The sequence below is a fragment of the Eptatretus burgeri genome, chromosome 17 (assembly GCF_056783735.1).
Source record: "Eptatretus burgeri isolate ZD-2024b chromosome 17, Ebu_testis_v1, whole genome shotgun sequence".
Taxonomy (NCBI): domain Eukaryota; kingdom Metazoa; phylum Chordata; class Myxini; order Myxiniformes; family Myxinidae; genus Eptatretus; species Eptatretus burgeri.
In genome coordinates, this window is record NC_140977.1 from 15,527,268 (window position 1) to 15,553,371 (window position 26,104).

General features: G+C 45.7%; 1 protein-coding gene and 1 long non-coding RNA gene across 3 annotated transcripts in view; one reads left to right on the forward strand and one right to left on the reverse strand.

The window, feature by feature from the left end:
• Nucleotides 1-3,039: 3,039 nt before the first annotated feature.
• Nucleotides 3,040-26,104, reverse strand: part of LOC147009387 (uncharacterized) — a 29,119-nt gene continuing 6,054 nt past the window's right edge. Inside the window, exon 3 of one of the 2 annotated variants that reach the window (XM_085861877.1) lies at nt 3,040-5,626. In XM_085861877.1, the coding sequence (XP_085718003.1) occupies nt 3,777-5,626 (1,850 nt within the window). In that variant the 3' untranslated portion in view covers nt 3,040-3,776. The remainder of the gene's footprint in view (nt 5,627-26,104) is intronic. The other variant, XM_085861876.1, reaches the window with a different exon arrangement.
• Nucleotides 9,201-25,725, forward strand: LOC147009388 (uncharacterized). Its single transcript, XR_015052885.1, has 3 exons — nt 9,201-10,259; nt 13,802-13,926; nt 24,567-25,725. It is a non-coding gene; the product is annotated as an uncharacterized LOC147009388 (long non-coding RNA).

The following is a 26,104-nucleotide window of genomic DNA, read 5'->3' on the forward strand; positions in this document are numbered from 1 at the left end:
GCAGATGAAACGTACCAAGGCATCGTATGTCATACAGTATGGCATCGCCTGTGAGGACAAACGGTCACGAGCTTCCATTTTTCAGGACACGATGTTTTCGTTCATTACAGATGAAAGCACCGATGTATCTGTCGAGCAAATCCTTGCCGTTATGGCCCATTTGTCCATGACAGTAAAGTGTTTGTTGCTCTACTGGATGTTGTTGTAGTGGACGATGCAACAGCTCGTGGTCTATACAAATCTGTCAAGGACTTGTTGGCAAGCAAAGCCATCCCCTTCAGGAACATACTGGGCTTTGCAAGCGATAACTGTTCGATGATGATGGGTGAGAAAAGTGGGTTTCAGGCGCTACTGAAGGCGAATAATCCATCAGTCTTCGTAATGGGCTGCATATGCCGTTCGTTTCCTTTGTGTGCAAGTTTTGCTGCTCACCATCTACCGTCGTGGCTAGTGTCTGTGATGAAGGACATATGCTGCTATTTCTCCAGGAGCAGCAAACGAATGCAGGAATTCAGCTTATTCAGGAGGCCATACAAATTGAGCAGCATCGCATCCCAAAGCTCGCTCAGACTCGGTGGCTATCGCGGGGTCAAGTTGTAGCCTGTATTGTCGAACAATGGGATGCGCTCTTGCTGTTTTTTCAGGCATAGACACCAAGCGATCGCGTGGATGGCACCGCCCAAATTCATAAAACCATGACGACACTTGGCACAAAACACATGTTCCTCTTTCTGAACTTCCTAACTGCCCAAGATAGATAGGATGAACAAGGAATTTCAGTCCGAAAGCTTCAAAACGCATGTTACCTTCAGTTCCATCCGCGATTCATATCGCCAAATCTTATCGCTATTCATTCGCCGCGAAGTGATTGAACGATGCGACCTGTCCGAAGTGGACCCCAAAAACCCTGAGATCCAGCTGCCACTCATGAAAATCCATGTGGGGGGGGGGGGTCGCTGTACTACACTGCTGGAAAAAGAGCCTCTGAAAGAGAAAGAACAGTTGTTCAGAAAGGATTGCTTGGCATTTCTGCAGGAGCTCACAGTGCAGATGAAGAAACGGTTCAACCTTTCCACAAACAGCGTTCTTGCCCACTTATGTCTTGATCCGAAGACCGCTCTCTCCTGATCGTCCTCATTCACCCCTTTCAGGATTAGTGGCAAAATTCCCTCAACTCATTTCGAAGGAGAATCTCGACAAGCTTGATGATGAATGGCACGCTCTTCAGTTCGCGAACGACACTGTGAAGGGCCTTGGTGTTGATATGAATCCAGTCCAATTCTGGGACGCTCATGAGTGTGAAAGACGGAAATGGTGACCTTACATATTTAACTCTTGGGAAGTTCATGTGCACCTTACTGGCCCTACCTCATTCCGCAGCTTGCGTCGAACGGATTTTTTCGGAAGTGAACAAGGTGAAAAAACCTCAAACTAACCGACTGCTTGCGTCAACAGTCGCCAATAGAATACTGTCACAGCAGACCATCTGTCGCCAGGGAGCACAGTGCCACACATGGCAGCCACCCAAGGTTGTTGTGGAAGATGTACAATATGGCAGATGCCATGCGCGATACAAGATTTGTGACAGGGACACTGACTCGGTTCATTTCTATGATGTGGAGGGCCAGGATAATGATACCGCGAGGAGAAAACGATGCCGATTTGTTAGTGAGTCGTGGACCTTCGAGTCATTCATATGTATCGCATGATTTCTTTTTGATTTTTTCGCTCCCGATCTTCTAATGTTACTGAATTCTGCCGTGCCGACTATTGGTTTTCAATCATCATCACTTTTCCTAAACCTTGTAAATTCTTGGCTTTTTTCATTGGCTAATCTTGGCATTTACGAAAATGAGGAGTGGTCACACTGATTGAGGTGGGGGAATTAGGGGAGGGGGGGTGATGGGTGTGCATCCTTGAATCGTGACCCCTTATCGAAACGAAGGTGGACAATTGAGCACACCCCCTTGGAGGACTCCATTCCACGTACTGAAACACATATGTAGATACCAATCAACGACACGTACGCACACACGCATGCACTGAGAACTGGGAGGGCCCCATTCCACTTTCTTTCACCCATGTATGGTGATACCAACCAAACACCCACATACACACTGTGATGTATCAGTAGTTTATGCTAATACATGCTTATATGGGTGCACGGGGTGTGCTTTTACCGAGAGTCACGTGACCCGCCCATGTTCCAATGCGGTGCCATGCTGTGCTGTGTTGTGTTGTGCCCGTGACCGGAATACAACCTGTGGATCCCATTACAGAGTCTTCGTTCCTGTTCATTGAGAACATCACACACACACACACATTCCAATCTCGTCAACACTGATGGTACAATGTGTCGATAGTTCTTTAAGATGTTGGAAATAGCAGAAAGTTGGTGTCAATATCCTGAGAAAAAAACGGTAAGTTTCACCAGAAATTCTTTCCACGTTTCAAAAAGATCCATAACAGTTTGGCTTGCACCCAGCAGATGGAGGCTGAGTTTGTTTCGATGTGCAATGATGTCAGTTAGAAACACTAGTTGCACGACCTATTTGTTATAAACCAGGTCGGGATCGTTTTGACCTTTTTCTAACAAAAAGATCTTGATTGCATCTATGCCGTTCACAAAGCGTGTAAAAACCTTCCATGGCTAGGCCAACAGACTGCTGTTAAACGGAATGTCGTTGTATGTACATCTCAAGCAGAACTTGTAATTTCCTGTGCATCAAGACAAATCGAGCAAGATGAAAATTCATTATATTCGCCAATAATGTTGTTTATGATGTGAGCATTGTGATCACATCATTGAGCTCTTGGCACAAAGATTTTCTTGATGAATCATACAATGAAAATTTACCATCGAGTGGTCAATTTGATCCTCAATGGTCTTTGATCTTTACAAATCCCTTTTTGTTTTCTGACCACAGCAGGGGCTCCATCTGTTGTCGAAGGAAACATTTTTCTGATATCAATTTCTCTTTCCTCAAAATGATGAACAAACATCTTCACAATATATTCCCCTGTTGTTGTGCCATGCATGGGAATTAGGCAGCATACCTCTTTTCAAACTTTGTCCAAGTCACAGAACCTCACAACAACGTTGACCATGGTAAGTTATTTATATCATCACTTTCAGGTATGACACGAAATACCATTGCATCTTTTAATGCCACCATCTGTTATTTGTTGACGTTTTCTGCCATTTCGCTTATGTGTTTCTCCACTGATCTGGCAGACAAAGATACGTCTTAAATTCTGAAGAAGATTGTGTGTTCACTGTGCAAACCGTTGACCAAAACATCTGAACAGCTGAGAAATCCTCTTTTATTAATTCCCGGTCTGGAAATGTCTTTCCATGTTTTGCAACACATTTTACGATTTTGTAACTTTCCTTTGTGGCTTGATTTTTACTGACACAAACATTCGTAAATACACTGCTTTGCTTTCTGTGCATCGCAATGGCCAGTTTAATTGACTCCTCCTTGTCCGCCTCATCCTTGAAGTGTTTATCGTGCTTTGTTTAAAAATGTCAATGGATACGTGATGTGTGGCAAACAACATTCACAACATAGAGATAAAACAACACTGTCTATATTTTGAACAAATCTGCATTCATCTCTCGAAGAGGGATAAAATTAGTGAACATCTATCTTTGCATTCTTTCGAACCGCTATTTTGCCCCCCCAAAAACACCTACTCAATGGAATTTATCATGAGATTTCCTGAGAATCAAGATTGGTTGACCCCACCAAACGTTATGCAGTTAATAAACCAATTTAATCGTTTTTTTTGTGAATCATCATGTGCCTTTTAAGGTGACCTGACTGATTAAAAGATTTTCCACAACTTGTGCATTTGTATGGGTGTTCTCCATTGTGAATCATCATGTGTGTTTTAAGGTTAGATGAACCAATAAAAGATTTTCCACAAATTGTGCATTTGTGTGGGCATTCTCCATTGTGAATCATCATGTGTGTTCTAAAGTGAGATAAACCAATAAAAGATTTTCCACAACTTGTGCATTTGAATGGGCGTTCTCCATTGTGAATCTTCATGTGTGTTTTAAGGTGAGATGAACGAATAAAAGATTTTCCACAACTTGTACATTTGTGTGGGCGTTCTCCATTGTGAATCCTCATGTGTGTTTTAAGGTCGAATGAACGAATAAAAGATTTTCCACAACTTGTGCATTTGTGTGGGCATTCACCATTGTGAATCTTCATGTGTGTTTTAAGGTCGGATGAACGAATAAAAGATTTTGCACAACTTGTACATTTGAATGGGCGTTCATCATTGTGAATCATCATGTGCCTTTTAAGGTCGGATGAACAAATATAAGATTTTTCACAAATTGTGCATTTGTACGGGCGTTCATCATTGTGAATCATCATGTGTGTTTTAAGGTCGGATGAACGAATAAAAGATTTTCCACAACTTGTACATTTGTATGGGCGTTCACTATTGTGAATCAACATGTGTATTTTCAGCTTGGATGAATAAATGAATGATTTTCCACAATTTGGACATTTGAATGGGCATTCTCCATCGTGAGTTCTCATGTGTGTTTTAAGGACAGATGAAGAAATGAATGATTTCCCACAAGTTGTACATTTGTATGGGCGTTCATCATTGTGAATCATCATGTGCCTTTTCAGGTCGGATGAACAAATATAAGATTTGTCACAAATTGTGCATTTGTACGGGCGTTCATCATTGTGAATCATCATGTGTGTTTTAAGGTCGGATGAACGAATAAAAGATTTTCCACAACTTGTACATTTGTACGGGCGTTCTGCATTGTGAATCTTCATGTGTGTTTTAAGGGCGGATGAATAAATGAATGATTTTCCACAAATTGTGCATTTGTGTGGGCGTTCTCCATTGTGAATTTTCATGTGTGTTTTAAGGACAGATGAAGAAATGAATGATTTTCCACAAATTGTGCATTTGTACGGGCGTTCTCCATTGTGAATCATCATGTGTGTTTTAACGTGAGATGAACGAATAAAAGATTTTCCACAACTTGTGCATTTGTGTGGACGTTCTCCATTGTGAATCTTCATGTGTCTTTTAAGGACGGATGAACGAATAAAAGATTTTCCACAACTTGTGCATTTGTATGAGCATTCACCATTGTGAATCATCATGTGTGTTTTAAGTTGAGATGAACGAATAAAAGATATTCCACAAATTGTGCATTTATACTGGTGTTCTCCATTGTGAATCTTCATGTGTCTTTTGAGGTTGGATGAACAATTGAAAGGTTTTCCACAAGTTGTGCATTTGTATGGGCGTTCTCCATTGTGAATCATCATGTGTGCTTTTAGGTGAGATGAATAAATGAAGGATTTTCCACAAATTGTGCATTTGTGTGGGCGTTCTCCAGGATCAATTATCACATGCGATTTTCGGGTGGACGACTGAGTGAACGATTTTCCATAAGTTTGTTCAGCTTTCTTTCCTTTGTGAGACAGGTGAAAATTATTCTCTGCAAACATTTCATTATTCGGTTTGTCTTGTTTGCAAAAAGTCCTCTTGCTCGCTTCAGTTGGCGGGTCTTGCGGGTGTGTGTCTGAGCTGTTCCTCCAAGTCGCTGTAGTCTCTGTTGGAGATTCAATTGATCCACCTGTAAATGTAACATGACATTTCCTGTTAAAAAAAAATCAGATTCTTTACCATACTTGTCATATTATTCTGACAAACGTACCCAAACATGTACAACTGTATTTGCACATGTATTTGTTTTGTTGCAGAAAAGTAAAAAAATATTCTTGATGTAAATATACATTATTCTGTGTTCAAGTTTGGGTTCTTCCCATTATATTCATAATTTAGTGTCAATTCATCCAATTATCAATGATGAGCCACATGTTTGTTCCTGTAAATTGACAGCTTTTGTAAATGTGGGTGAAACAAACTGCTTTAATTTATTAGACAATTAATTGAAAACAAAATTTTCACAATTCACAATGAATTTCACAATGAAGACTACTCCCACCCAAGTAGTCTTCAAATAAATACTTCAATATTAATAAAAAGGTGATGTTAAAGATTGTTGAAAAAAAACAAAAATAAATCTGGAACCATCATGCTATCGACATTGTATCATCTTATGTACTGTGAGAAACTGAATTGTTCATTGAATTTATAATGAGGTAAAATGCCAATTTGCTTTAGTTTGTGCGTTAAGAAAGAATTTAATAAATATATGCTGGGAAAGCGAGTCGGGAGGCATTGTACACATTCCTTCGTAGTCGTAAAAAACCTTGTAAAACCTTATCTATTGATTCGCTGGCCCAGATGGCCAGGGCAAGAAATCACATCCTTTTTCCTCCCCTCACCCAGATAATCTGGTGCAAGCACCGATAAGAGACCGTTTCTCATCCTGTGTTTGTGATTTTAACCTTATAAAGTTCCATCTATTAATTTCTTTGATGTATTAACCACGCCCTGCTGAGATCACATTTATACTCAATGTACTCTTTGTAAAATTAAGTTTTTGCTTGCGACCTCTCCAATCTAAGCTTCTTTATGCACAAGCTTGTCATTTATTTGTTACTGAACAAACAGCTTATACTGAACTAAAAGTTATGTCTCAAGGTGGCCAAAACTTCCTCGACAGTACCACCCTTATTTAGCATTAGCAAAGGTACCCGGCTTTGCTGGGAAAAGGGAGGCCCTCCTCCCACACCAACCACTCTGGACTCCCACCACACACATTCCCCTACCTCCTCCCACTCCTCCCTCTCGACTCCCACTGCAACCGGTAAGTTATGAAATGTGAGAAAAATGAGTTGAAAACCACTAAAAAGTTGTATTATGTCATTCTTCGATGAAATTTATTATTTCCTGTGAATCTATGCAATTATTCTATGTATTATGCAATATATAATCTATCTATAATTCCAGCAATCTCTGTGTGTGTCTCTGTCTGTCTATCTGTCTGTCTGAATGCGACCGATTAGCAATGCCGGTAAGTGAGTGTTCAGATAGCTTTCCACACCGTTGTTTAGAGGAATTTCTTCGTGTTCACCTGGCTGCGACTCTTTGAGATAGCCGTTTTTCTTTACCTATCGTTATTTTGAACAGACACGCAAACAACAACCGCCACCAAGTACACCGCAACGCCAAGCACGCAATAAACCTACACACAAACAACAACCGCGACCAAGTACGTCACAATGCCAACCACGCTAAAATTTCCCTCACAACAACCACCACCATCTTCACCACTACCCCCGCTTCCCAACGCCATCCTCCACGGTCCACGCTACAATAGTTTCCGCGTCGGGAACCGTCCGAGAACGCGGGCAGGATTGGCAGAACAAAAGCTCTTGCGGAGCGTTTGCAAGGCGGCGAGCGCAGGGTCCGTGCTGTGCAATGCATGAGGCCGCCACGTGCGCGCATGCGGGAGTGAAGCCCGGTCCGTAAACGCCCGCGGTGAATGTTGCCGATCCCGCGACGGACAAAAGCTAGGCTGGATACACAGATTCGGACCAGATGGGTTCTCCACGCGAGTGTATTTGTGAAGCTCCGACGAACAGAGCACATGTGTTCGTGTAGGGAACCCCTCGAAAACGCGCGGCTTGTTTTTGATGCGCAGGGTGACGTATGGCTGCACGTCTGGTTGGAATCCGGCAGAAGGAAAATTCCTGCCGGATGGTACCGTCCAAGAGGGACGAGGTGCACGAACAGCTGCCATAATGTCAAGGGAAAAAAGCGCAGGTTGCGAGTTGCCGCGCTGGTGTGCGCATTTAAAAAAAAAAAAAAGAGCAAGCCTCGCTTCGGGTGAACAGGATTCCTGGGCAAGGGGTGGAAGACACCCCTGCCTGGGCACAGGATGGAACTAGTTAGGGGGAAGGGTTAGCTTAGCTAGACCGGCTTCATGGGGCAGGGGTAAGTCTTCATGGGGCCCGTGGAATGGATTAGCTAGAGGGATGCAGATGACATTTAGGATGGGGAAGAGATTTTGAGGATTTGGAGACATGGACACACTTTGAATGTGTAGAGGGGAGGTAGCTTAGCTAAGTAGTGTTAAATGGAACGTGCTATAGTGTAAGGGATGACGAGGGAGCACAAGGTAGTTAGGGGATGTAGTGAGAGGAATGGCAGAGTTCAGCGATGGAGTATGAGAGTCGGGGAGTGAAGTAGAAACATGTGGAGTGAGTGAGGCCAGTGGGTCTGAGTGTATGGAGTGAATGTGGTATGCATGGTGCGATGAGTGATTGGGGGGAGGAGTGATTCCCGCCCAAGGGACCCCAGGGTCAGTGTAAAGTGAGTTAGTGGGTTAGTCAAATTGACAAAAATGGAGGTCGTTTTGCTGTTGGTGGGAATGTAGGCTCGATACCCATTTGGAGGGGTGCAGGAGCCCTGTTGACGGGCTGGGAGCGTGGCTGCGAACGGTGAGTATCGCTGAGTGGGTACCCCGGGCACCGGGCTAGTCGGCCGCGGTAGGACAAGGGCCCATGGGGGGGCTGGGATAGCGTAGTGGGCATGGGTGGCCCGCATGATGCGGGGCCCGGGGCGCCATATGCCACGGGGGCAGTGTACTGGGCACGGGCGACCCTCGGAAAGGGACCCGGGGCGCCAGCCTGCCACGTGAGCGTGGAGAGGGAGTCGCCAGCGAGGGCACTCCCCGTGTTTAGGGAGCTGGTAGGCTCGGAGGCAGTGTAGTGCCCGGGGGTGCCATTGTTTGAGAATCGGCAGAGGGTAGTTCCTGCCAAGGGAGCCACACGTCTCAGCCATGAGACCGTGCAAGGGCACGAGGAAAAATTGGAGGGCAAGGCCCGAAATTGTGAGGACACCAACACAGGCGACGGGAATCTTGGTTGTTAGAACCGATAGTTTAAGCGAGAGGCGCTTGTTGAAAGCCCCGGGGTAGTTTAAGGAATAAATGTTAGGGTAGATTAGGAAGTGTACCCCTACACACCATCCATCCCTTCGCTCTCGTTGTGGGCCGCTGGACCCACTTTGGGTTAAAGAAAGATCGCTGAAATCTGTGGAGACCATTCTGAGGCTTGAATTGGGCATCGACACAGGACTCTTCCTTATTCCCCTCCGGTAAGGGAACATAGGGGTTGGGAGTAGGCTCGGTGACGTGATAGGTTAGCCAGGCAAAGACTGTAAAGGGGGTTAGGAGACGATTTATTGTGGGGAAAGTAAAAAAAAAAAAAAAAATAATAATAATAATAATAATAATAATAATAATATGTTGGGGCGAAATTGATTTTTTGCAAATTAAGGGGGTGGGTATGGACCGAGACAGGCAAAGGCGATAGGTTGGGAGGGAGACAGTAGGCTAGATCCGAGCCCACCTTCCGAGTGGCCAGCACCACCGCACTCCCTCCACCAACCTCCATCTCAAGGCGAGAGGCTGGCAAACTTCATCTGCTGGCTGTTTGCTACGAGGCCTGTGCCGGCCACGTCATCTGCTGGCTGTTGCTGCAAGGCCTATGCTGGTCGGATCGTCTGCTGGCTGCCCGCTATGAGGCCTGTGCTGGCCACTTCATCTGCTGGCTGTTGCTACAACGGCCTTGTTTTGCCATGCCATGCCGTGCCTGCCTGCCTTTGCCATCGCCGCATGCCCACCAGCCCCCTTTCTCTTTTGCATTTCCCTCCCCCCCCCCCCGTGTTCATTACCATGTGCGCCAAGAACATTGCGCAAGCCGCAAGGACTGCCCTGTTGGCAGCCACAACACGGGACTGCACTGGCGGCCCATGCACCGGTTGTTACTTTTGCTCTTTTCTCCAGAGTCCATCGATCCTGGGCCATGGTGTAGTGTACAATTATAAGGTTAAGGTTAAGGTGTAAAGCATAAATGTGTTTTGCGCCCCCGGCATGTGAGTCTTAGCGCCGGCAATCTATTTAAGTCGTCTGTATGAGTGGGTTTGTTTAGTTAGTTACTCAGACCGTAGGTTATTTATTTTGGGGACACGAATACACTGAATGTCGCACTCAGGGATCCGAAGGTCATGCTCCCTCTCCCTCCCTTTCGTTTTGGCGCTGATTTCTTCCCCTGTATCCCGGTGGTCCTGTTGAGCGACCTGTTGGCGAAGGTGCAGGCCGGTGGCGAGTCCGGGGGACGCAGACGGGAGGCGCAGCTCTGCCGGCTGTGTGGTGCGAACCTGCGCGTCTGGCAAGGAGCGCCGGGGAGAGCTTACTGCCCATCGTCGCAAGGCCCGGAGTCAGGCGCGACCACGCTAGCTGCCGTGGGGAGCAAACGTCGCGACCTGCCCACCAAGACACCTCGAGGGTGCAGGTAACCTGCACGGTCTCGTGGGCCTTTTCGGTCATCCACGGCCCACGACCATAAAGGTCTCCGGACCCCGTCTACCGCTTTGCCTGTGAGGTCTTTCCATTTATTTTGTTTTGTATGACTGCTGTGGCGCCATGTCCCTGTAAGTAGAACCTGTGTAAGTGACTGTGCTTTTAAATAATAATTATAGTCGGTCGTATTGCTTTTGTTTTCTATTTCTTGCCTTTACATTGCATGACTGCCTGGCTGTATATACGTGTGCTTAGTGAATAAATGTCATTGTGTGAAATGTATCCCATTCGTCGTGCCCTATTTCCCTTTTGAAAGCCATCTTGCATCGTGGAATGAGTAGTGGGTTTTAAACGCCCGGTAAAGAGAATCAGATCCGTCAAGGTCGGCGATAACACAGCTTGGTTATCACTGTAGTACGGAACGGACCGCTTAAGCGGTTCGTGTCCCAGGCCGACCTGCGTGCGGTGCAGCCCCTCGGTAGGTTACCCGCGCGGGTACTTAGGTATATCGACATTCGGCGATTCACCAAATTTTGTGCGGGTAGAATGCGGACTGGGCTGTGGTGAGGTTCAACCCCTTCCCGTGAATGGTTCTTGGCGGTAGTTCCAGGAGGGTCACGACTGAATTGTACGTCCGGTGGGCGACGCGGTTGCGATTGGAGTTACACGGCCGATCGCACGCCGGCGGGCGCGAATTCGTAACAATATTAATCGGACGAGCAGTTCCCAAGTTGCGGCCATTTATTTGTCGACCAATGACAAGACACGGTGCTATTACATCACGAATAACGTCACAATTAATGTTTTTTTTTGCATGATTGACGTCACAATTGTTCTTCTTCTTCGTTTGGTATGACATCACAATCGACGCTGGGGACCTGAGTATGTGCCTTTTCAAGGTTTGATATTAATCGGACAAGCGGTTCCCAAGTTACGGCCATTTATCTGTCACCCAATGACAAGATACGGTGCTATGACATCACGAATGACATCACAATTAATGCTTATTCATTTATTTATTTTTTGTTTTTTAAGGGGGGGGCAAGAGAGGGGAGCGAGAGAGGGGGTGAGAGGGAGGGGTGGCACAATTCAAGAGAGGGGGTGAGAGGAGGAGGCGAGAGGAGGGGCGAGAGAGGTGGACGGGAGAGGGGGTGAGAGTGGGGGTGAGAGAGGAGGGGAGAGGGGGGTGAGAACAGGGTCGAGACTAGGGGGAGAGAGGGGGCAAGAGAGAGGGGGAGAGAGGGGCAAGAGAGGGGGCGAGAGAGGGGGCGAGATAGGGGGCGAGATAGGGGGCGAGATAGGGGGCGAGATAGGGGGCGAGATAGGGGCGAGATAGGGGGCGAGATAGGGGGCGAGATAGGGGGCGAGATAGGGGGGCGAGATAGGGGGCGAGAGAGGGGAGGCAAGAGAGGGGAGGCGAGAGAGGGGAGGCGAGAGAGGGGAGGCGAGAGAGGGGAGGCGAGAGAGGGAGGCGAGAGAGGGGAGGCGAGAGAGGGGAGGCGAGAGAGGGGAGGCGAGAGAGGGAGGCGAGAGAGGGGAGGCGAGAGAGGGGAGGCGAGAGAGGGAGGCGAGAGAGGGGAGGCGAGAGAGGGGAGGCGAGAGAGGGGAGGCGAGAGAGGGGAGGCGAGAGAGGGGAGGCGAGAGAGGGGAGGCGAGAGAGGGGAGGCGAGAGAGGGGAGGCGAGAGAGGGGAGGTGAGAGAGAGAGGCATCACAATTCTTATTCTTCTTCATTTGATATGACGTCACAATTGACGCTGGGGACCTGAGTATGTTTCCCAGGTGTTTCCCAAGTTATGGCCATTTATGATACGGTTGGTCCGATCTAATTGAAACAATGCCCCAATCCAGTCGTCGTTTACGAGAGCGAAGGAACGAAGCTGCACATACTGGCACGCACCTACAGGCACGCATCTACGGTCCCGCACTAGTTCCTCTAATTCTAAATCCGTTCTCTTTTTGTCTCTTTGTCCATCTTTCTTGATATATGCATACCATCATCACTTTGCTGAAGGGGATATTTAAGTTGGGAAGGGAAGAGAGAGAGAGAGAGAGAGAGAGAGAGAGAGAGAGAGAGAGAGAGAGAGAGAGAGAGAGAGAGAGAGAGAGAGAGAGAGAGAGAGAGAGAGAGAGAGGAGAAGGGAGGGGAAGGGAGATGGAGGAGCAGAGAGAGGGAGGGGAAGAGAGAGGGAAAGGAAGAAACAGAAAGGAAGGGAGGGGAGGGGAGAGGAGGGAGGGGAGAAGAGATGGGGAAGAGAGGGAAAGAGAGGGAAAGGGAAGGGAGGGGAAGGGAGGGAGGGGAAGAGAGGGAGGGGAAGAGAGGGAGGGGAAGAGAGGGAGGGGAAGAGAGGGAGGGGAAGAGAGGGAGGGGAAGAGAGGGAGGGGAAGAGAGGGAGGGGAAGAGAGGGAGGGGAAGAGAGGGAGGGGAAGAGAGGGAGGGGAAGAGAGGGAGGGAAGAGAGGGAGGGGAAGAGAGGGAGGGGAAGAGAGGGAGGGGAAGAGAGGGAGGGGAAGAGAGGGAGGGGAAGAGAGGGAGGGGAAGAGAGGGAGGGGAAGAGAGGGAGGGGAAGAGAGGGAGGGGAAGAGAGGGAGGGGAAGAGAGGGAGGGGAAGAGAGGGAGGGAGAGAGAGGGAGGGGAAGAGAGGGAGGGAGAGAGAGAGAGAGAGAGAGAGAGAGAGAGAGAGAGAGAGAGAGAGAGAGAGAGAGAGAGAGAGAGAGAGAGAGAGAGAGAGAGAGAGAGAGAGAGAGAGAGAGAGAGAGAGAGAGGGAGAGGGAGAGGGAGAGGGAGAGGGAGAGGGAGAGGGAGAGGGAGAGGGAGAGGGAGAGGGAGAGGGAGAGGGAGAGGGAGAGGGAGAGGGAGAGGGAGAGGGAGAGGGAGAGGGAGAGGGAGAGGGAGAGGGAGAGGGAGAGGGAGAGGGAGAGGGAGAGGGAGAGGGAGAGAGAGAGAGAGAGAGAGAGAGAGAGAGAGAGAGAGAGAGAGAGAGAGAGAGAGAGAGAGAGAGAGAGAGAGAGAGAGAGAGAGAAAGGGGGAGGAAGAGAGAAAACAGTGAGAGAAGAGAAGAGAGAGAAAAGAGAAAAGACTGAAGAGAAGAGAGAGAGTTATGCTTCATGAACAAAACATGCACGCGCGCACACACGCACACATCGATTTTTGCCAAAACATCGCATAAATCAAGAAAATAACCAAATACCAAGATTGCAAAAATGAAGTGAAAATATCCTGGAAGTTGAAGAGATCCAAATTTGTTTGTCAATTTGTTGCCATTTTTTTCTGTCACCCCCAATCTTCCACAAGACAAGTTCATGTGTAAACATGTAAAATAAATCAACAAAAAGTGTCCAATTAAAGCCCAATTAGAATTTACGATCGGTCAAATTTAGGATAACAGGATAAAACAAGGCACATTATTGTTGGCTATTTTATTTCACCGAATGATGAAAGGGACAATGGATGTTTGAGAAGTTGATCCACCATTGTGGTTATTTCTTAAATCAATGAAATCAAAACTTTGGTTTTTTCTTTTTTCTTCACAACAGAGTGCATAATCAAAATGTGTGAAACAACATGTCGAGGCATTGACAGAAACCTTCATGGAGATGTCTCTTGAAGAAAGAAGCTTCAGAGTCATTGGGTTCTCGTGTATCCAGACTGACATTGTCAGGTCAGGTCAGATTCGATCTATCACTTGCTCTAGGTATCATGTAAATCTGCACTAACCTGTTCCAGGGTCGAGTTGTCGGCGACTAAACCCTCTCCCCCACCGAGTTTCTTGGTGAGGAGTGTGTATGATATGGACACCCAGCAGGATAAAAAACAAAACCTGTCAAAGGGCGGAGGAGCTCCTTTCGAGCCAATGGCCATCCATAGCTAGTGCCCAACTGTGTCTGTGGACGTTCTCCTGCAGTTGGGTAATCTTTATATGAGGAGGTTGGTGGCAGGATTTTCACTCCGAACACCGTAAAAACCATTCATTTCACAAAACGTACAAAAAGCATTTTCAAAAATCAGCAAACCCACTCTGTGGAAGTACTTCCTGTGCAGCTGCCCTTCACAGGGCAACTCAGCAGATGACAGGATTGGGGCAAAGCCCTCGGGTCCCCCAATCTTTGATGATAGGAGGGAAACCACTGGGTAATCTTCCCGGGTCAGATTGTGGCCGTGTGTGTCGGGATGGTGCTGAGGTGTCGTCCCGCAGATGGAGGTCTCTTGGGCTAACCTGTGGCTCTTTGGATGGGTGACTGGAATGTCAGATCCCGAAGAGAGGATGATCACCTGTCTCTGTTACCATCTGAGCTCAAGTGTTTGGACATCAGTATTGCAGCACTCTCTGAGGTTCAGAGACAGGATTGCAGCAAGATAATGGCAGATATCGACACCAACTATTGGTCTGGTTGCTCTGATGGTTACCATGCCCAAGGAGTTGCTGTCACTGTGTCCAATGATAATTAAGGTAACACCGGTCAACGAGCGTGTTATGAGACGAAGGATTCATCACTCCTTGGGTGTTATTTCCCTGCTCTCTGGGTATGCTCTGACTCTCACTGTGAAGGATGCATTCTACTCCACGCTCGAGTCTGTGGTTCATCAGTGCCCCAGGCGAGATACACTTCTCGTCTTGGGGGATTTCAATGCATTCACTGGAACTGATAGGGATGGTTATGGGACATGTGTTGGTCCCCATGGGTTTGGAATTATGAACCAGAATAGCACCAAGTTCCTTGACTTTGAAAGAAGTCATGGACTTAGGGTGGCTGGTTCATGGTTTCAGTGCCCATCGGCTCATCGCTGGACTTGATATTCCAACGCTGGCGGTATGGCAAAGGAGATTGACCGTGTGCTCGTTGATGGTTGCTGGAGGATGATCCAGAACTGCAGTGTCTACCGGAGTGCTCAGTTCCTCAATACCGACCACAGGCTTGTTGTAGCAACTCTGAAGTTGCAGCTTAAATCCAGGAGAATGGTACCATCCCAGCCTCGGCTCGATATTGGCAAGCTCAAGGATGAGAAGGTGGCTGAGGAGTTTGCGAACAGGCTGAGTGGGGATTTGGGGGGTCTGAAGGCATTGGCAGATCCTGAAGAGTTGTGGAGTGCCTTCAAGACCACCATCCTTGATGTTGTCGGTAGATGTCTTGGAACTGATCATAGGGCAAAAAAGAATTTTGTCTCTCAAGGTACACTGGATACCATTGACCAGAGTCGCAGTGCCAGGCTGAATGGCAAAGCTAAGCTGTTCAGGGAGCTAAGGCATAAAACAACACATGCACTTAGGGTGGACAAGGAGGCCTATGTGTGAGGAATCTGTGAGGGGGTAGAGCATCACCTGTGGTCAAGTGATTCTCATCCTACTTACAGGGGAATACGTGCATTGCGTTCCTCCAAGCCCATCCGTCGGTGCACTGCAGTTCTGGCAGTGCGTGGTTGGCTCTTGATGGAGGAGTCCGAAGTGAAGGCCCGCTGAGCCGGTTACTTTCAGCGGCTGTACCAGGCTGATCCACCAACTGTAAAGTTGAATGTCAGGGGTGTTACTATCCCTATTGCTGACCCTCCAGTCAACTGTGGACCACCTTCGTTTGGGGAAACACAGAGTGGTGAACTAGTTGAAATGGGAAAAAGCTCCTGGGATCTATGGTATCCATGCTGAACTTCTCAAGGCTTGTGAAAATGCTGTGCCAATTTCGTTGCATGCAGTTCTGTGCTCTGCCTGGAACACAGGCATCATTCCTACTGACTGGAAGAGGGGCCTTGTCCCTCTCTGGAAAGAGAAGGGTGATCGCCAAGACCGCAACAGCTACCGAGGGGTGATGCTGCTCTCAGTGCCGGACAAGGTCTTTGCCCAGATAATTCTTGATCGGGTTCACCACCATTTTGCTCCTCATGGAAAGGCGGTCATTTGTGAAATATTTTGCCTCGACCTGTTCAGCTCTTTCAAAGTTTTTTGAAGGTTTTAATATCATTAAAAAAATTACCCACGTATGGGGGTGACGGTCATCTCTATAATACCACAAGTTCTCAATGTTCAGTTATGACCAAAGACTACTGCGCAGCTCGAACTGCGCAGTTTGGTTAAAGATGACTCGGCATTTTGGCGCGCGCGCACAAAATTATATTTTAAAAATAAATGCCGACGTTTACATTTCAGGTTTTGAAACTTTTGCACCTTCGGCGGAAAATGTATAAATATAAAAGGCTAAAAATGTGTTTTATATTTATATTTCATTTCTCCTTCCTTCCTTCTTTGCGAATCGCATCAGTGTTTTTGGCCATCTTCCAGATCACGTGACGATCAAACGGGAAGGAAATTAAAAAATCTGTCCAGTTAGATACAAGATAATATTTTTTACTATCATAATCAATAAACAGTTGCCGAATATGTTGTAGAATGGCAGACTAGATAGGTTTTAAAAATGGCGATTTTTAGAACTTACGTGACCTCGTGACCTTTACCCTGACCTTGAACCCGGACAAAAGTTATATCGTTGTGCAACACTCATCGACCTCTACCCACATACTAAGTTTCATAAAGATCAGAAAGAAAAATTGTTGAAAGACGGACATACGGACAGACATTTGGTCCGGCTTTATTAGGTCATCTCGGTAGAGATGACCAAAAAATAGCACCGCAAAGCGGGCGTAACCCCTCAGCCCATTGACGCAAATCAATTTCAAGATGGTGGCCATATTGAAAATCGCAGCATGCCCATTTTCGAAAGGAACCTTCCTCTACTCAACCCCAACACACCGAGCAAAAATGGATTTAATCGGACAAGGCGTTCTCCTCGAAATTGACGGAAACTAATTTCAAGATGGCTGCCTTGGCAGCCACAGTGAAAATCGCAGCATGACCATTTTGGAAAGGAACCTTCCTCTACTCAACCCCATTATACCTCGCCAGAATAAAATCAATGTGTGAAGCCGTTCTCAAGTTATTGTCCGGAAACCAAATTCAAGATGGCTGCTCTAGCCGCCATATTGGATATCGGATTGCGTTGAATATTGAAAGGAACCTTCCTCTAACCACCCCCATTATACCCCCATGAAAATAAAATCAATCTGCCAAGCCGTTCTCAAGTTATTGTCCGGAAACCAAATTCAAGATGGCTGCTCTAGCCGCCATATTGGATATCGGATTGCGTTGAATATTGAAAGGAACCTTCCTCTAACCACCCCCATTATACCCCCATGAAAATAAAATCAATCTGTCAAGCTGTTCTCAAGTTATTGTCAGGAAACCAAATTCAAGATGGCTGCCCTAACCGCCATATTGGATATCGCATCGCACTGATTATCGAAAGGAACCTTCCTCTACCCAGCCCCAACACACACTGCAAAAATGGATTTAATCGGACAAGGCGTTCTCCTCGAAATTGACGGAAACCAAAAGTTGACAGACGCCCGGACGGACTCCCCGCGGAAACCAAATTCAAGATGGCTGCTCTAGCCGCCATAGTGGATATCGGATTGCGCTGAATATCGAAAGGAACCTTCCGCTAAACACCCCCATTATATTACACAAAAATGAAATCAATCGGTCAAGCCGTTCTCAAGTTATTGTCCGGAAACCAAATTCAAGATGGCTGCGCTAGCCGCCATATTGGATATTGCATCGCACTGATTACACTGGTCAACAACAAATTTGTTGTCTGCATTTTTTAAGCTGATTTAGGACGAATCTGATGCGCTGAATCCAAAACTCACATTAGTTTTGTTCAATCAGGTCAAGTTTTTGAGATATGGCCACATGTCGTTTTTTACATTTTTGTTCACATGTACGCATGTGTGGAGCATTTTAGAAGAAGTTGGTGGGGGTAAAATGTCATGTCAAATAATTGTTTTGATTGGAAATAATTATTTTAATGACAAGAAGTATTCAGGTACGATAGTTCTGGGTGATTATGTCGAAAAGGGATCAGTTTGAAGTCATAAAACCTCAAAATCTTCCAAAAATTGGTGAGGCAAAGCATAAAGTTCGTGGATCAAAACTAAAGTTAATGGGGCAGATTTTGTAATAATGTGATACAAAAAAGTTGTATTTCTTGAAATAACGAACTCTGAAGAATGTACAATACCTACATGCGCCAATTTATGACATGCGCTTCTGCTCAAGCTTGGAGTGCCACAGTACGAACCCAAAGATTGGAGACTGTTCATTGACAGCAGCAAGCGATCACTGAAATGTGTTCTGCTACACAACGGCAACCAGTTTGCCTCTGTACCCATCGCTCACTCGACTACACTGAAGGAGAAGTATGAAGTGGTGAAGTACGTGCTGGAGAAAATTGGTTATGATCAGCATAAGTGGTTTATTTGTGTTGACCTGAAGATGGTGAACTTTTTGTTGGGACAACAGTCTGGCTTCACCAAGTACCCATGTTTTCTGTGCATGTGGGATAGTAGGGACCGTGCTCAGCATTACACGAAGAAGGACTGGCCTGTGCGGGAGGAATTGGTGCCATGCAAAGAAAGGAACGTCATCAACGACCCTCTGGTGGACAGAGACAGAATACTCTTCCCACCGCTGCACATCAAGCTCGGCTTAATCAAGCAGTTCACCAAGGCTCTGGACAAAGATGGTGACTGCTTCACTTACTTGTGCCAGGCTTTTCCAGGATTGACCATGGAGAAGTTGAAAGCTGGCATCTTTGATGGTTCTCAGATCCGTCAGCTCATCAGAGATCCAGAGTTCAAAAACTCAATGAACGAAGTGGAACTGGAAGCGTGGAAGACATTTGTTTTGGTAGTGAAGAACTTTCTTGGCAACAATAAGGCCAGAAACTACGCAGAACTTGTCAACAACATGCTGACTGCTTTCAGAAACCTGGGCTGCAACATGAGCATCAAGATGCACTACCTATTTTCACATATGAACCGGTTTCCTGAGAACCTGGGTTCAATGAGTGACGAGCAGGGGGAGAGATTCCATCAGGACATGAAGGAGATGGAGACCAGGTATCAGGGTCGCTGGGACGCAGTCATGATGGCTGACTACTGTTGGAATCTGAAGAGAGACCTCCTTGCCGCTGAACATTCCAGGAGTTCGAAGAAACGGAAGTTCAAGCCCTGAAGTTTGAACAGTGGTGACGCAACATGCAATTTACTTGTACTTACCTTTATCAATGCCCACCATTCAGATGACAGTAATCGATGTTTCTATCATGTAATCAATAAATGTTGTTGGCAAAACATTTTTTTTCTTAAAAACATGTTTAGGATGATATGTGTTGACAAAAATCAGCTGATAATGCCACAAAAATGTAATTGATTTTGTCACAAGATCTGATTTTTTCAAATCAACTTAGCACAAAAACCTGACCTGATGGAGAGAAACGGATGCCATTTCCTGATTCAGCAGTGCCAGAATACCCTAATTCACTTGTAGAAATTTAGACAACATTCAGAAAGTAAAAAATTGTTGACCAGTGTTATCGAAAGGAACCTTCCTCTACCCAGCCCCAACACACACTGCAAAAATGGATTTAATTGGACAAGGAGTTCTCCTCAAAATTTACGGAAACCAAAAGTTGACAGACTTCCGGACGGACGCCCGGACAACGCCTGTGACGACAATACCCCTTAGCCCAATTTGGGCTGAGGGGTAAAAAGGGGGTCAGACCACAGGGGTTAAAAAAGGGGGTCGGACCACAGGGGTTAAAAAAGGGGGTCGGACCACAGGGGTTAAAAAAGGGGGTCGGACCACATGGGTTCAAAAAAAGGGGGTTGGACCACAGGGGTTAAAAAAGGGGGTCTGACCACGGGGGTTAAAAAGGGGGTTGGACCACAGGGGTTAAAAAAGGGGGTCAGACCACAGGGGTTAAAAGGGGGTCGGACCACAGGGGTTAAAAAAGGGCGTTGGACCACAGGGGTTAAAAAAGGGGGTTGGACCACAGGGGTTAAAAAAGGGGGTTGGACCACAGGGGTTAAAAAAGGGGGTCGGACCACAGGGGTTAAAAAAGGGGGTCAGACCACAGGGGTTAAAAAGGGGGTCAGACAACAGGGGTTAAAAAAGGGGGTCGGACCACAGGGGTTAAAAAGGGGGGTCGGCCACAGGGGTTAAAAAAGGGGGTCGGACCACAGCGGTTTAAAAAAAGGGGGTCGGACCACAAGGGTTAAATATACCATCAGAGATGGGGAATCCCCCCCATTGAATGAAAAAGGTCATACATATTCCAGATAATGAGGGAGGTGAATTGGAAACAAGACACCATTTGGTCATCATCTCGAAAAAGTTCCCCAGGGGTGAGGAACGTAGTAACCAAAATAATTGAAATCAGATAAGCGGTTTTCCATTTATTACAAAAAACATTTTTTTCAAGATGGCCACCCCAGTCGGCCATCTTGGATCCGGCCACGCCCAAAGTCAATAGGGTTCTTCCTTTTCAGGTGGTATATGTGTGACTCAAATTTCAAATCGATATGGCGAAAAAACATTTTTTTTCAAGATGGCCGCCCCAGTCGGCCAACTTGGATCCGGCCACGCCCAAAATAAATGGGGTTCTTCCTTTTCAGGTGGTACATGTGTGACCCAAATTTCAAATCGATATGGCGAACAGTTTATGAGTTATCGCACTCACAGCTATAAATGTTGACGCCCGGACGGACGGACGGACAGTCGGACGACCTGGGTGACAACAATATCCCCCTTCCGCCACGCGGCGGGGGATAAAAAAGGGGGTCGGACCACAGGGGTGAAAAAAGGGGGTCGGACCATAGGGGTGAAAAAAGGGGGTCGGACCACAGGGGTTAAAAAAAAAGGGGTCGGACCACAGGGGTTAAAAAAAATGGGGTCGGACCACAGGGGTTAAAAAAGGGGGTCGGACCACAGGGGTTAAAAAAGGAGGTCGGACCACAGGGGTTAAAAAAGGGGGTCAGACCACAGGGGTTAAAAATAGCATCGCAAAGTGGGCGTAACCCCTGAGCCACTTGAGGCAAACCAATTTCAAGATGGTGGCTATATTGAAAATTGCAGCACGCCCATTTTCGAAAGGAACATTCCTCTACTCAACCCCAACACACCCAGCAAAAATGGATTTAATCGGATGAGGCGTTCTCAGCGAAATTGACGGAAACCAATTTGAAGATGGCTGCCATGGCAGCCACAGTGAAAATCGCAGCATGCCCATTTTGGAAAGGAACCTTCCTCTACTCAACCCCATTATACCTCGCCAGAATAAAATCAATGTGTGAAGCCGTTCTCAAGTTATTGTCCGGAAACCAAATTCAAGATGGCTGCTCTAGCCGCCATATTGGATATCGGATTGCGCTGAATATCGAAAGGAACCTTCCTCGAAACACTCCCATTATATCACACAAGATGAAATCAATAAGTCAAGCCGTTCTCAAGTTATTGTCCGGAAACCAAATTCAAGATGACTGCCCTAGCCGCCATATTGGATATCGGATTGTGCTGTATATCGAAAGGAACCTTCCTCTAACCACCCCCATTATACGCCCATGAAAATACAATCAATCTGTCAAGCCGTTCTCAAGTTATTGTCCGGAAACCAAATTCAAGATGGCTGCCCTAGCCACAATATTGGATATCGCATCGCACTGATTATAATCGAAAGGAACCTTCCTCTACCCAGCCCCAACACACACTGCCAAAATGGAATTAATCGGACAAGGCGTTCTCCTCGAAATCGACGGAAACCAATATCAAGATGGCTGCCATGGAGGCCACATTGAAAATCGCAGCACGCCCATTTTCGAAAGGAACGTTCCTCTACTCAACCCCAACACACCGTGCAAAAATGCATTTAATCGGACAAGGCGCTCTCCTCGAAATCGACGGAAACCAATTTCAACATGGCTGCCATGGAGGCCAGATTGAAAATCGCAGCATGCTCTTTTTCGAAAGGAACGTTCGTCTACTCAACCCCAACACACCCTGCAAAAATGGATTTAATCGGACAAGGCATTCTCCTCGAAATCGACGGAAATCAATTTCAAGATGGCTGCCATGGAGGCCAAATTGAAAATCGCAGCGCACCCTTTTTCGAAAGGAACCTTCCTCTACTCAACCCCAACATACCCTGCAAAAATGGATTTAATCGGACACAGCGTTCTCCTCGAAATTGACGGAAACCAAAAGTTGACAGACGCCCGGACAACGCCTGTGACGACAATACCCCTTAGCCCAATTCGGGCTGAGTGGTAAAAAAACAATATGGCTGCCAAATCACATGACCGATGATGTCATCAAAAAAGTTTGTGTGGACCATTTTATCCAGAGATGACCCTCAAAAATTTTCATCCTGATTGGATGTAGCATTCTCCATATGCAATTATGATGTCATAACGAAGGCACCTATGATGTCATACTCATTCCCCATGAGAACTTGCGAGGTGGAAAGTCTCAATTCATTCCTTTGTGTGGTTTCATAGATGCAGAGGAACAAAGTTTTTCTATTTTTCCAATCTTGCTGCCACACCACGTGACCTATGACATCATAATTATCATGAGAACATTCTACCTGAGTAGTCGCACGTATAGTGAAAATTTAGTCTCAATCCGACAAGTGGTTGTGGAGAAAAATACAAAAGTTCTGAGCGGACAAACAAAAAGACAGACAGACAGACAGAGACACAGACACAAATTGCAATATACTCTCGTTTGGCGAGGGTAATAAATGTTGCATTAAATCATCGAATCAAGTTCTTTCACAAAGAGAGAAAATAAAACATTTCCCCACGGGAACAACGTCATATCAAAGGATTATGATATCAAAGCATTATGGTCAGAAGAAACTGCGTCGATGTTACAAGATGCTTCTTATGCGACCACAACTTCAGTGGGAATTTCAGCACGAGCAAAAATCACAACAAACAAAACAGAGAAGCCAAGAAAAATGTGGAGAACCCAAAATCGAGAAAGTTTTCTCCCAATTCTGCATTGATTGGCAAATTAACCACAACTGTGATCAAACATGTGACTTGTTTTTTGTCTCAAAAGTCAACCCTCGTGGTAAACTAAATGAGAAAGAGTGGCACATTAACAGATTGGCAAATTCAGAGAATGGAAGGAATAAACTAAAGCTTAGACATGTGACCATATGATAAGGGGAATGGAAAAGATCAAAAGTCAGCAAGTGGAGAAAAGCTCAGGAGTGGGTTTGGAAAAATCATCTGTTGAGAAATTGAATTGAAGTACTAAACCTGCAAGATACCCGGGAAGTATGTACACACGTCTTTGGGCTGCCTCGTCTCAGTTCAAATCTTGACCCACTATTAACTGCCATCTTGGTTTTTCACAAGCAGTGGATTCATCTGTGCATCCTTTGCTGCCCATTGGATGAATATAAACCGTGTTCCATCTGATAGCAGTGGTCATGCTGAATTTTTTTTGCTCCACCAGGCCACCTAAAGAGATATTTTTGTGGCCCGCATCATATTTGATGAGTGAATGAGTTCACAAAGATCAGTAAACATGTTTAAATTACTATATCATTGTTTAAATTAATATTTCAGTGCTTTTCACACCAGCAACCTCATAACTCGTAATCACAGAACACCACCGTCTGCTATTTAATAATCTACCCACTAACACACAGCAACATAATTTGGACGGCAGTTTCTTGCTATCGCATGAGCGTTTTTGAATCGATGCTTCAGTTTATGCACTGTTTGTAACCTTGCTTATGCAGCTTAGGAGACGGATGGGCCTATAATTAGTCTCCTTTCCCAATGTCTATTAGCCTCGTCCATTGCTTGATCCCACATTTCAGGAATAGCTTTGTTCCGATGCAGTTTTGAAACGCCAGACACAAGATGCAAACATCAGTGTCTTGAGAAATGAAGATAACTGCTGGGTATCCGTTCTGTCCATCATGCACTGCAGGAAGAATAAGGTGATCGTCACCCTCTTCGTGTGTGCTTTGTAGATCTGGAACCTCCTGGTGCCCTATCTGTGAGATTACAAAGCATTTGTCTCTGACTTTCATGAACATAACTTTGTCTTGAAGGCGTTTATTGTATTTATGTTTCTTCCATTCATTGATGACAAAGGCTATGAGATACGAGTTGTTGCCGATGCTGGTTAGAAATAAAATAAATAACTTATTCCCCACATCACAGCATGTCCGAGTGCATGAACTTTGTTGTTTTGTTTTTTTTCCTCAGATATAAAGTTGTGTACCTCCAGACTTAACTTGTCACCTCAAGACTATAATGTATGCATTATTATTGTTATTTTGCAACGGCCATTCAAAGGACGCTCCGAGGAGCCCATTTAGTTATTACCTCCGCCACCGAAGGTGAAGGAGGTCATGTTTTCACCCCTTTGTCTGTTTGTTTGTTTGTGTGCAGGATATCTCAAAAAGTTGTGGACGGATCCAGATGAAATTTAGTGGACAGGTTCGGTGTGCGACAAGGACGAACTGATTACATTTTGGTGAAGATCCGGATATGGATGGATCAGACTATTGGAATTTTAAAGTGATTTTTCATCATTGATTAAATAGGACCAAAAACGATATGTAGCAGAATATATCAAAAAGTTGTGAACGCATTCGGATTAAATTTGGTGGATATGTTGGGTGTGTGACAACGAAGAAGTGCTTCAATTCTGGCGAAGATCCGGATCCGGATCTGATAATTTTTTAAAGTGATTCTTCACCATTGAGGGATAGGGCTAAACTGATATCTCAAAAAGTTGGGGACGAATTTGAATGAAACTTGGTGGACAGATTGGGTGTGTGGTCACGACAAATTGATTAGATTTTGGTGAATATCCGAATTCAGATTCGACTACTAGAAAACTTTTAAGTGATTCTTCATCATTGACAGAGAGTGCTCAACTTATATGTAGCATGATATCTCAAAAAGTTGTGGACGGATTTCACTGTACATTGCCTGCCTGATATTCGGTCGTAACTCTGCTCTGTGTCTCCCTTCCCGATTATTACCCCCATTATAAATAAACCCCTAATTGTTAAATGTTCCAGTTCGCTGCCCGTGTTTTCTTCCATTGACCCAGCACGGTGCGGGCTTGAGAAATAGTGAGGCCGTCAGTGCCATAAGCTGTCATTGGGTCTGACGGAATGCTAATTCTACTCGGTTCCAGGTTCTGGCTCTCCAGTTTTCTTCTTTGCCATTGCGTGCTGGTGATTTTCAATTTCCTGGTGCTTTTGTACATTACACTTCTTGAAGTAGGTGGACCCGGGGTGAAACACATTATGCTTCCTTCCTGACTCCGATCCTCCCAAATCCTAGTTGCACACCTTGAAGAACATCACATCCCAATCTTCCTCAACCAAGCCACAGAAATTCTCACTCTCTCCCAATCTGGTCGACACTTCCTCATCCATTTCTCAAGTTCGTATTCCTGTTTGACCCTCTTCCTTTTTTCTGATTCGATACATTTTGTAAATAACACCATATGATGGAAACCTCAGTACACTTCTTCTCTGAGATGGAGTCTCAGCACCATGTGATCAAATGGGTCATTCCAGTCTCTCCTAAAATTAGACAGCGAAGAAGAAGTCGTGCACGATACAATATCCATGGGTTCACATAACTGGTACACAGGTGCGCTTGCACGGTGAAAAAAAGATAACACAAAACACAAAACTATATTTGTACTTCAAAAATGCTAAGACAGTTCAAAAGTGTACTACTACCACAACAGAGGCTTGTGATGGAAGGTTTTCTCAACTCATGTTGGTAAATAATGCTCTCCATGATGATTATGCAAACTGATATCCGAGGATTTCAAAATTTAAGTGCACAACATCAAGTTTATAAATTATGACATCATAACTTATAAGATGCAACAACAAGAAGATCCAAGAAGAACAAATGAGCAAAGACGAAGAAGAGGTGGTTTTCTAAGCTCGTGTTTTCCG